Here is a 12,505-nt window from a genome sequence, read left to right on the forward strand (position 1 = left end):
CTATCAGATTAATACCTGTTATTGGAATTGAGATACTAAATGCACGGTGGTTCTGGGTCCCCTTTCATTGGATGTCGACTAAGGCACACGAGGTTCAATTTCCACAGTCTTGGGATAGCCAGCCTTTGCTTCCTCTCTCATCAGGGAATCTCTGTCTTTAAGTCCAAAGACTGCAGGTAGTTTTGAGGTAGGGCCCAGTTTATTCAGTTGAGCTTCCATGTCAAGTCCTTCTGGTGTGGCCTTTGAGGGATACCATGCCCCTGTAAGACCAGTGTCTAAGGTCATCATAGTGCTGAGACCATGGCATGGTTCACTGAGGTTTTGGTAGAAATTTATTAAAGTGTCTACCCAGGTACATAGAACCAGGCTTATTCTCTCCTTAGGTTCCCTACAATTGTTGTTTAGCATCCCTTCCTGATGTGACATTGTTCTTCCCCAATTACCCACCAACAGAATTATAAGTGCCTCCTCTGAATTAAAAATGCTCCCCTCCCCTGGTCTTAACTTGCTTTTCCAGTAAGGTTCTCCTCCCACTCCCGTGGATGGCCTGTGCATTTGTCACAGCCTTGTCTCTGTGTTGTGTGGCATCGAGTGAATGATCTTCTCCCTTCTCTCTCTGCTTGAAGGTGTGACCCCAGCCAATGTGAGGCCTCCTCTTTCAAGGTTGCTCTTGTGAAGTACATATAAGGGGGTGTTCATGGCCAGTAGGCAGACTTTCCACCCCTTTGGTTGTGATTTGATCTCTGTGATGTATTTAATTGGTGTTTGTTCTTATAGTTGTGGACTCATATAATATTTGTCTTTTTGTGTCGATCTCCTTTTTTGTCTCATCGTTCTTAACTGAGCCCACCTACTGGGTGGCACTCACATCTACTTGGCCCACAATTCATTTCTCTTCAGTTCAAAATATAGTAAAATCGCATGGTTGGAACAACATCTTGTCTTCATAATGACTTTATGTTAAAAAGTCACTTTTCAGTCAGTCATGCTGCTAAGTTGTTAAATGGTAACTTGGTAAGAAGTCTAATTTGTTAACATTTACCATACAATTAAAGATCCCATATTAAAGCAAGAACTATAGAGCGTAATTAACTTAGATAATCTGTCTTGGTTTTCCACAGTGTATTATCTAGCATGACAGATGCAGTGCTGGCTCGAGTGTACAAACAGTCGGATCTGGACACCCTGGCCCAAGAAGCTTCCATCCCGATCATCAATGGGCTCTCGGACTTGTACCATCCGATTCAGATCCTGGCTGATTACCTCACCCTCCAGGTTGGCTGTTCTCTTTGTCGTATACAAGAACAAAATCAACAAATGGCTGGCTAGCTTTCAATGGAGCCATTTCCTTAAAGGATGGTATGGGTGCACACGGGCCTTGTTAAAAACAGACTGCAAGATCTTTCTATTTTCAATTCTGATTCCAACCCCTTGCACTTTTTGCTTTGGGTGCCATATGTAACTGTCGGGCCAAATCCATAAACCCCCACCCCATGCGGAGCTGATCAGAGTTGGCTGATGCAACTCTCTCCAGACCTTGCACTCAGCCACGTGTGCGCTCTACCAGGAGCTAGGAAGTGCTCCCTTGCCTGGCTAGGGGGGCGGACATGCCTGCGTCCACCAATCAATCACCAGCAGCCTTTCTTACCTGGCTAGGGGTGCGGACATGCCTGCGCCCACCAATCATGGACGGGCACCTTTGTCTGGCCAGGGACTCAGGCGCACCTGCTCCACCAATCCCTGGCAGACACCTCTGCCTAGTCAAGAAGCCAGACGTGCCTCTACCTTCCAATCCCCGATCATTTTACTAGATATGAGCCCAGAGCCAGCCCAGCCACGTGTCTCCCGGCAAAAAAAGGTCACTCCTATAGCCCGGGGTGCGACTCCCTCCGCTCGGATATTGCGCACTGTGGGACATCGCCCAGGCTGGGTTTTTTCCCCCTAATAAAACCTCTTCCCTAAAATTCGGCTGATTCAGTTTCTGGGGCATATAGACTACCTCACAGTAACACAACAGATGACTATGGGATGCTAGATTATTTAGATTTGAGCAGCTTTCTGTAATCTTACATATACTAGAGTCTGTGGCTTGTGGGTGACAACTGGAGGGGTGTACTTTAAATATTCAAAATTGTGAGTTACATACAGTCTGTGGTTAGAAACAATATCCTTTCCTCACTGTGACTTTAAGAATTTGTACACAAGTCTGAAGTCCAAACAAGGGCACATGGTCCTTCTTATTTAGTTTTACTTTACTGCCAAAAAAAAAAAAGCATCCCAGCATTGCTGTGGGCTAGTCATTGATTGACATTGGCTGATAACCACAAACTCTGTAGTTCAAACCCACCAGGGTTGATACTGTTTGCTCCTGTAGAGATTTACACTTTTGAAATCTCTTATAATTTGCACTTGACAGGATTGAAGTAGGGTCAGTGCAAGCAATGACTTGAAGCCTTTTGAAGAGTGAAAAGCTGCAAGTGAAGGTGATTGTGATGAGGTTGGTTGAATGGTTTTAGAGTGAGCACACATTTGCTTAGCCTTACAGGACAAGTGGGAGTTGTGTTTCAGGCATTCATAACCTAGCGACTGCCTGTACTAAGTAATTTGGGGGAGAGGAATGCACTTTCTATCATTTTAATAAAGTGGTAAGTTTAAGACTAGGTTCAAGAACATGCGCAATTTATAGAATCAGGGTTCAACCTTTGCCATATTTCCCCACATTAGGAACGTGAACAATTTTGAAAGGTTCACCTCGCTTGCTTCACCACCACGAGTCTGCCTGTGGGATGCTCACAACCCTGGCTGTCAGGCTGCTAGAGAATGAGCAAGCTAGATAAGCCTGTCTTTCTCTTTATTTGGATGAGCTGCACACATGGAGGTGTGAGGTTAAATTGAAAATGAAGCTCTTCACAAATGGAGAGAAGATCCATCCTGAGAGGATGGTATGATGATGTCACATACCGAGTAGTTATTTGCAGGTGTGGAATAACAGCTAATTGAGTGCTTCCCCGGGCTTTGTCATTACTAGATTATAAATACATTGAGAGACAATGAGCTGTCCTATTCATCATCTTGTCCCCTGGAGGCCCTCACAGAATGCCTTCATTACAGGAGCTGCTCAAAGTAGCAATTGAATGAATAAATAGCAATGTATTCTGAGCATGCTCAAAGTCAGATGGGTATGGTTTTAAATCCTAACTTACTCAAATTGCAGTTCTCTCCAAAGATAGAACTTTCTCTTTTTAAAAATCTTATTTTTATTAATACATAAAATTCATTAAACTTACAGACACTTCTGAGGATAGAATTTGTACAAGTTCACTTGATATAATGGATTTATGGGTTGTTATAATTTCTGTAAGAGCCCATAATAAAATGCTCAATACACTGAAGTTGATAATGGCAGACATAAAAAAAAACCAAAAGCCCTATAGACACTTCAAGATAAAGTAAACACCCATGATGTGCCCATTACACAGTTTGTCAGATCTTAATATCAAGGCCAATTCCTACTCATAGTGATCCTATAGGGAAGAGTAGAGGTGTTCCTAGGGTTTCTCAGGTTGTAAATCTTTATAGGAGCAGACATCCTTGACTTTTTATGGTTACTGGGTTCAAATACCTAACCTTGTGGTTATCAACTCAATGCTTAACCCACAGTGGCATCAGGGCTCATTTATCATGATGGCACCACTACTTTTGAATCTTTCAATGCTTCGAAATAAAATATTATAAGTGGATTTGAAGCTCACTGTCTAACTCTATCTGGCCTCCTTTTCTACCAAGAAACTATCATTCTCATGTTTGTTTTTATACTTTTCAGTCATGTTTGTACTTTTCCTACAGGTATCTATACCTATGAATAATCGGGAGTATTATTTGTGCATGTTTATAAACTTTATATAAATAGGAACATTCGCAGTGTCACTGTGTTGCCCTGTTCCAGGTGCATTTTAGTTCTCATTTCTTGGATCAAAGCATGTAAACTTCATAAATGCCTTTGTTTTATCAACAAGGCCAAGAAAATGCTAGGATATTGGTAGTTCTCATCTTGTTAAACACTTGAAGAAACCTAAGCTGCAGCTTTGAAGTATATGAAAACATGGATGTCCATATAAATTCACACAATGTCTTGGCTGAAGATAGTATGTCATTTTGCTCTTTCTTTTGTGGTTGTGCCTTCAAATGTTGGGATTTGCTCCATTATGAAAAGAAATTCAGTAATTTATCCATACCAAGAGGACATTAAAACTGAGGTGAAAATGGTTTCCTTTATTTGAACCTTAGTAATTGTTATCCTTAAGTAGATTTCCTCCCGGTTTAATCTCCATCCCTTGCCTTGCAGGAACACTATGGCTCTCTAAAAGGACTCACCCTAAGTTGGATCGGGGATGGGAACAACATCCTGCACTCCATCATGATGAGTGCAGCAAAATTTGGGATGCACCTTCAGGCAGCTACTCCAAAGGTAGGGAAACATTCTACCATGACACAATTCCCCCATTTATTTTATTGCATTGAAATTCACATGTCATAAAATTAATCATTCAAAGTTAACAACTCAGTGTAATTAAGCACAATCATAATGGTGCCCATCTACCATAATTCCAAATTCTTCCCTCCATCCAAAATGGAAACTTGCAATCATTAAGGTTGCCCCAGGCACCCGTAAATTTTACTCTTAATTCTGTGTCAAATACCTATTCATATCAATGGAATCATACAATATGTCACATTCTTTGCCTGTCTTCATTCACTTAGCATAATGTGTTCAAAGTTCATCTATGTTAGAGCATGCATCAGTACTTCATTCCCTTTTATGTTAAAAAAATCCATTGTATGCATATACCCTTATTTGCTCAAACATTCATTTACCGATGGAGATTAGAACTCTTTCTACCTTTTGTAATTGTGAATAGTGTTACAAAGAACAAGTGACACAATTTGCGTACCTGTTCTTCATTCTTTAGGGTATATCTGGAAGTGGAATTTCAGTGTGATATTCTATATTTATTGTATATTTAACTATTTAATAACCCAGAATAACTGTTTCCCTCAATATCTGTACCATTTTATATTGCTACGTGTAATGTACAAAGTTTCCAACTTCTGCATATCATCTAATCCCTTCTTAAACTACCCCCAGGTGCATTTTATCCAGTAAGAACAAACTTACCTTCCACTTAAAGATAGACCAAATTGGGCCAAAAACTTTAGGACATGTTACTAGCCCTGCTATTAAATAGCTAACTGGTCTCTTGAGTGGCCAGTTTCCATCTCCACAAGAAAAGAAATAGTTTTAACTAATACCTTACATTCTGTAAGCCTGTGTTAAAAGCATGTCTGAATTCTGACTTTGAATGCCCTGAAATCAGCTATTATAATAACTGGTGTATTTGTGTATTACTACCACAAGGACTGAAGAAAGCAATGAAATTCAGACAGCATAGAGTTTTTCTAATATTTCAATCTGGTAGAAAAAATCAATCTGATGTGAAGGTCGCCATCTTAGTATTTCAAAACTCAACTCCAGGAACCTTTGTACTTTAAAATCCGAGTTTCTCCTGGCTGGAAACATGAACTCTACATACTTCCTAGTTTCTGCTAATCTCACAGAATCTATGGGAAGCATAATTTCTTTCATGAGCCCAAAGTAACCCTTTTCACATGCAAGAAAGTAGTAATAGTTTTTGTCTCTAAAGAGGGGAACGGGGAGGCTTGGGGACAGAAAGGTGGAGGAGAATTTATTTATATCATATATAACTTTATATGGTTTTAATTTCTTAACATGTATACGTCTTATCTGCTCAATAATATAAATAAATTAATACACCAATTTTTTCATGTAGTGCTCCCTAGGAGAAGCCTATTTTAAGATATTTCCACGAGTAGAGAACATGAACAGATGCCTCACTAAAGAAGACATTTAGGTAGCCAACAAACAGAAGAAATGCTTGAGATATTTAGTCGTTAGAGAGTTCCAAACTCAAAATAACAACGAGTGCTCATCTTACCGGAGCATTAAGAGCAAAGTAAAAAAACCCAACTCAACAAATGCTGGCAAGCTTGGGGACATGTTAGAATCCTCGTACACCGCCAGCAGGCTTATAAAATGATGCAGCCACTGTGTAAACCAGTATAGAACTTCCTTAAGAAGTTGGAGATAGAAAGACCACAACACACCACCATAAGTCAATTCTGACTCACAGCAACCCAATATAAGATTCCTGAAGGATCATCTGTCCTCTGCAGAGCATCAGGTGGGTTTTAACTGCCTAGCAGTTCAAATGCTTACTCAATAGTGCCACCAAGTCTCAAAAATGCCCTGTGATCTAGCTATCCTCTACTTGGTATGTATCAAAGGGAAATAAAAACCATGACATGAATAGAGATATATGCATACTCATGCTAATTGCAGCAGTATTAACATTGGCAAAAAAGATGGAAACAACTTACCGTAGTTGTCCATCAATGGAAAAATGGATAAATAAACTATAGGATATATATATACATATATATATATATACATATACCAAATGGAATACTATGCAGCATTCAAGAGTAACGATGAATCTGCAAAACACCTCATAGTATAGATAAACCTGGAGGGCATTATGGTAAGTGGAATAAGTTAACCACAATAAGGACACATTAATTAACTCCTTCATTCATTAATAACAACTAAGGACAAATACTACATGAGATTAATATTGTAAAAAGTCTAGGAAAATTTTCTGTAATAAAGTAAACAGTCTTTGATCTGAAATGGGAGAGGAAGAGGGGGTAAATTACTGCCAGAGAGTAGACACGTATTACCTTGGGTGAAGGGAAAGTCAATATAAAATAAGAGTAAACTTAGAAAAATTAATGGAGGCAGGGAAAGATATTGAGAGGTTTCCAACCATTAAAGGCAACAGAGGCAAATAATGTTATAAACGTAATCCTGCAATAATGGTGATCTACAAATAGATGTATGGGGATAGATAGGCAGGCTCAAAATGTGTGGGAAGAGTGGGAGTGATTATAGGTAGAGAGATAGATAGATAGATACTCAATTTGTACATGTTTAGTTACTTCCTATGCAAATATATTCATGAATGTTGTGGCGCATACAAGAACAAAGTTAGTAAAAGATCTTAGACATAATCAAACATCCTGAGGGAATGAGTCGCTGGACAGGTCTCAAGATCATGATCTTGGGGACACCATGGTCAGTTGGTATAATATAGTCCACAAAGACAATGTTCCATATCCTAGTTTGGTGGGAACCCATCTAAGATGCAACTATTGGTCTCTCACTTTCTGGAAAAAAGAATAGTGTTACAAGTAAAAAACACATGGAAACAATTGGTCCAATGAACTAATGGACCACATAAATATCAGTGTCCATGACCCTGAAGTCAACTAACTAAATGGTGCTCAGCAACCACTACCAACTAGTCTGAAAGAGATTGCCATTAGAAGATCCTCGATTGTGTGAGAGACAAATGTGGAACAAAATGAAATCGCAACACAGACCAAGCATACTGCTCTGCTACTCGTTGGTGGACCGACTAGCACTATGGCCCTTAGTCACTCTTTAGGCCCAGAACTGAACTCATCCACAGGGCTCAATTTTTCAGCCCAACAGTAAACAGTCCTATAAGGGGAATAAAAACACTTGGGAGAAATGCATACTTTAGAATATTCTACCATTTGATCTCTAATAGGCAGCATTTGCCAAAGGACAAAATTCAGAAGGGTTAGAGAAAAAAAGAGGAATGGAAACAGGAAATAAAGGGAGAGAGTGGGACAAGTGATGTTAGACTTTGGGGATGGCAATGAATGACATGAAAGGAAATGTGTTTCAATTCTTGAAGCTGATGATCTCCTCTGTTCAGCCTTGACCCAATTCACAAGAAAAATGTTTTTTTTTAAAAAATTGTTTGTGGGGAAGGGAATACTCTTAGATATATACTAAATTAATTAATCTCAGAACTTCACTGCCATCAAGTTGATTCTGATTCATAGTGACCCTACAGAACAGAGTATAATTTCCCTTGTGGATTCCCAAGGCTGTGAATCTTTAAAGGAGAGAGGCTTCTGAGTCTGGTGGCTTTCTACTGTTGACCTTGTTAGCAGCCCACCTCAGGGCCACTTTATGAAAGGCCTTTTACACTAAATACTGTAACTCTACAAAAGACGAATACAGAAAGCAATCTGGACTCCCACAAACACTTTTATATGCCCCATTTCTACTGAATCCTGTCCCCTGATATGCTTTTTATTAGTCACTAATGCCCTATAAGGAGTTTTATGAAGGGAAAACGTTCCTAGACATAATTTCAGATGCAGAATTCTGATTGTGGTAAAAGAAAGACTTGGCTGTCTCATTAAGGGACAATCATTCCCAATTACCATGCACCGGTGGGTTTGGGCCAAGTATGTTTGCCGTCATTTCATTAGTCATTGTTGTGCTTCCCTGTGATAAGTTAACACATCCAGAGCTGATTATATGAGGATTAAGCATTTTTTCCTGCTTCTTGAGTGTGAGATGTTTACCAAACTATGAACATAAATTTCACAATTGGACCAATAGCTGTGTTTATCTACTAGTAAATACATAAATTCTCGAGCCTGCATTCTCTACGCAACCTTACTCTCAATGTCTTCATCAAGGCTCCACACAAGTAGGCCCCAAGGTAAGCATTTATGTGCAACTGACCCAATAAAGAACTACTACCAAGTCATTCTGGCCTTCCATGCAGACTGGAATCGTATCCAATGTCCCTGAAGTGCAGCCATCACCCATGTACCAGTGGAGTCCTGTGTGTCACTGTGGTTCTAGACAGGCATGCAGGACCTTCCATTTTAAAACTAGGAGAGTCCCAGGCAAAACAGAATACGTGTTGTCACTGAGTGCCAAAAGTCTACCAAAAATAGCATCAGCCTGATAACAATGGGTGAGCTGAGAGGTTATGTCCAAAAGTTGGCTCAACCTGAAGCAAGGCAAGTGTGCTTTCATCCTTCTAAACCAAGCATTGGTCAAGCACAGCCCAAGAAAAAAGGGAGATAAATCCTCTGACATCTGACATGTCTGCCTGTCCACAAGAGGAGGAAAAGCAGCCTGGTAGTCAGAGGACTATCTTCCAAGACAGAGTTCCAAGTAGGTGTTAAAAGGACACTGAAATGGGAAAATAGAACAAAAGCATAAAACAACTGGCGAGAGCACAGCATTGTTTGCTATATCCTGCCAAAACAAAACAAAAAGCCTCTTGAACACTAAAACTATAAACCATTACTAAAAACATTAAAGAATACCAAAATAAATAAGGAAACTCCATGTTTGTGGATTAGAAGTCAAAATTATTAAGATGCCAATGTGACACTAATCAATATATAGATTCAAAGCAATCCTCATTAAAATTCCAACAGGCTTCATTACGGCAAGGGAAAAGCCATTCATCAAATTTATATAGAACTGTAAAGAACCCTGATTAGACGACACAATCTTAAGAAAGAACAAAGTAGGAATAACTCACATTTCCCGATCTCAAAACACCCCAAAAAGCTACAATAATCAAAACAGTATGGTACTGGTATAATGATACACAAATTAACCAATTGTGAATTGTTTAGAGTAAATGTTTATATATATGTTTCAGTTGACTTGGCAAAGGTGCTAAGTGCATTCAATGGGAAAAGAAGAGTCTCTTTAATAAATGATGCTGGGACAATTGGATTTCCAAATGAAAAAGAAGGAAGCTGAACTCGTAGCCCACATCTGCAGATTAACTCAAAATAGATCAAATAACTAACCATAACAGCTAAAATATTAACTCTTAGAAGAAAACATAGGAAGAGATCTTCAAGACCTAGTTGTTAAGACCAGAGCCAAATGTATGAACAATAAAAGACAAAAATAAATAAATGGGAGTTTATCAAAATTAAATACTCTTGTTCATCAAAGGGTAGAAAGATGGGGCTTTGGACTCCCAAAAATAGTCTTGGAAAGTTACAGAGACTAGTCTACCCTGTCCTACAGTGTCACTATGAGTCATCATCAACTCAATGGCAGTGAGTTTGGTTTTGGTTTGTTAATAAATGAATTTTATTAAAATTCTCACCGGGCTGGGACAATAATTTTGGAACCATGTGTGTCTCATAATGGTTTAATATTGAGATTATATATGGGGCTTCAAAAAGTTTGTGAAAATATAAACTTAAAAGATAATGAAAAGTTTCCATGAACATTTGAAGGTCCCTTGCATAAAGAACTCCTACAACTCAACGACAAAAGATTGTGGGCAGCCCAATGAAAAAAACAGACAAAGGACTTGACTAGAGTCCTTTACCAGAGAAGAAATACAAATGGCTAACAAGCGGATGAACAGATGCTCAAAGTCATTAATCACTAGGTAAATGCAAAGCAAAACCACAATGGCATATCTCATCTCCACTAACATCATAATGATTTAAACAAACAAACGAATAGAGAATAACATGTGTTGGCAAGGATGCGAAGACATTGAGGCCCTCATTTATTGCTGGTAGGATTGTAAATTGGTACAACCACTGAAGAAAAAGTTTGGTGATTCCTCAAGAAGATAAATATATAAGTACCATATGACCTAGCAGCTTCACTTCTAGGTATGTATCCCAATCCTGAACATTTGAAACCAGGCACACATACAGATACAAGTATTTACTGCAGCACTATTTATTGTTTACTATATATAGACAAATTGGAAATAACCTAAATATCCATCGGCATAAGATTGGATAGACAAGTAGGTATACATATCAATATAGATATATAACTGATTGTACATGTCAAAATGAAAATTGTATTATATACCCTCGTATATGTGTGTGTGTGTGTGTGTGTGATTACACATGCTTCAGTTTTTACCTCAGTTAACAAAAAATAACTTATCCCTAATATTGTTACTGCACTGTGGTTGTTGGGTGTCCTTAAGTCAATTCTGACTCATGGTGACTCTCTGTGACACAGTAAAACTGTCCCATAGGCTTTCCGTGATTGTGATCTTTATGAGAGCAGCTATCCAGGCTTTTAGTCTAGGGAGCAGCTGGGTAGGTTAGCAAATAAGTGCTAAACCATTGCACACCACCAGGGAGCCTTCTTATTGAATCAGTCAAGGCGCATGCTGCCCGCTACAGATGAGATGGCATGTATAGGCAACAGTATGTAATGAAAACCACCTGTTGTGGTAAACTTTGGGCACTCAGAGAGCTGAGCATGACACCAGGTAACCCCCCAACCACGCCCATTGCCATACTTTCCATTTCATTCAGCGAGAACTAAAGTATAAAGTGAGACCTCGAAAAGAAGCTCTCATTCTCGTGATAAATCCAGCTTGTTATAAAGGCAAACTATTAAATACTTTTACTGATAAAACATACATTAGAAACCATTGTTACTTGAGAAAAGGTGGTTTGGTTTTTGTGTTTTTTTTTAGGCAAAGTTTATTCTGCTGTAGAAATGCTTAGTTTATATATTTTATTGCAAACCAAAGAAGTTTGATTAACTACTTAGGAAAAAGAAGCCAGTATCACAAAAATAATTTTAATATAATTCTTATCTAGAAACTCATTTAAATGATAAAGAGTACTAAAACTTGGTTCAATCTTGATAAGAGCAAGTGTTTTAGAAGTTTTCTGGAAAGTCTAATCTAGCAGAAGTAGCCCCATCAGTTTATAAGCCTTCAGCTATTAGTTACCATATTTCCTTTAGAAACAACATTGTGAAATGTATAGTAAATATAGGAAACATTGAAGAGTTTCCAAGGCCACGATTACTCTATATCCCCATGCTTTAACCAAGAATAACTTAGGTATTCAAGAAGAAAAAATAATTTTGTCAAGGACTGTAAAACTACTCCATAAACTATTGATGGAAATGATTTAAACATTGTCCTAAATGAATGCTTCGACAGAACTGGGCTAATCACCTTCTCCATGTGGTTTTAAGATTTATGTAAAAGCCAATGAATCATGTAGTATTGAAAGCTGAGATGTGAGTAAAGAATTTCTCTCTGAATTCAATGACACGGCCCAGTGCATACAAGACTGGGCGGTTTTCGAATTTCCCAAACCTTTTTGTGCATTCTCTGAGTACTTATTGATTGCTTCTTTTAGAATGACTAAACTTATGGAGTACAAAGCCTGCTCTCAAAAGGGAAGACTCCATGTCAGAGTGAAAGGTGACTGAGCTACTCTCCAAGTCTTATCATTTCTGTTTACCATTTTGACTGGTCACAGAGTCAGTTCCTAAATTGCTGCTATCACTAGGGACCATCAAGTCAGTTCCGACCCATAGTGACACTGAACAACAGAACAAAGCTCTGACATTCCCAGAATCATTGCTATGTCTAACCCGTTGTTGCAGATGCGGTGTCAAGCCATCTTGTGAGGTTTTTCCTCTTTTTCATTTACCAAGCGTGATGCCTGTTTCCAAGGCCTGGTCCATTGTACATGAGATGAAGTTACACGGTTCTTACTTCTA

General features: G+C 38.8%; 1 protein-coding gene across 1 annotated transcript in view; it reads left to right on the top strand.

The window, feature by feature from the left end:
• Positions 1–12,505, top strand: part of OTC (ornithine transcarbamylase) — a 78,297-nt gene that overhangs the window by 52,908 nt on the left and 12,884 nt on the right. The window contains exons 5-6 of the mRNA XM_075539242.1: positions 1,122–1,275; positions 4,346–4,468. Coding sequence (XP_075395357.1) covers positions 1,122–1,275; positions 4,346–4,468 — 277 coding nt within the window. The remainder of the gene's footprint in view (positions 1–1,121; positions 1,276–4,345; positions 4,469–12,505) is intronic.

Source organism: Tenrec ecaudatus, chromosome X, assembly GCF_050624435.1.
Source record: "Tenrec ecaudatus isolate mTenEca1 chromosome X, mTenEca1.hap1, whole genome shotgun sequence".
Taxonomy (NCBI): domain Eukaryota; kingdom Metazoa; phylum Chordata; class Mammalia; order Afrosoricida; family Tenrecidae; genus Tenrec; species Tenrec ecaudatus.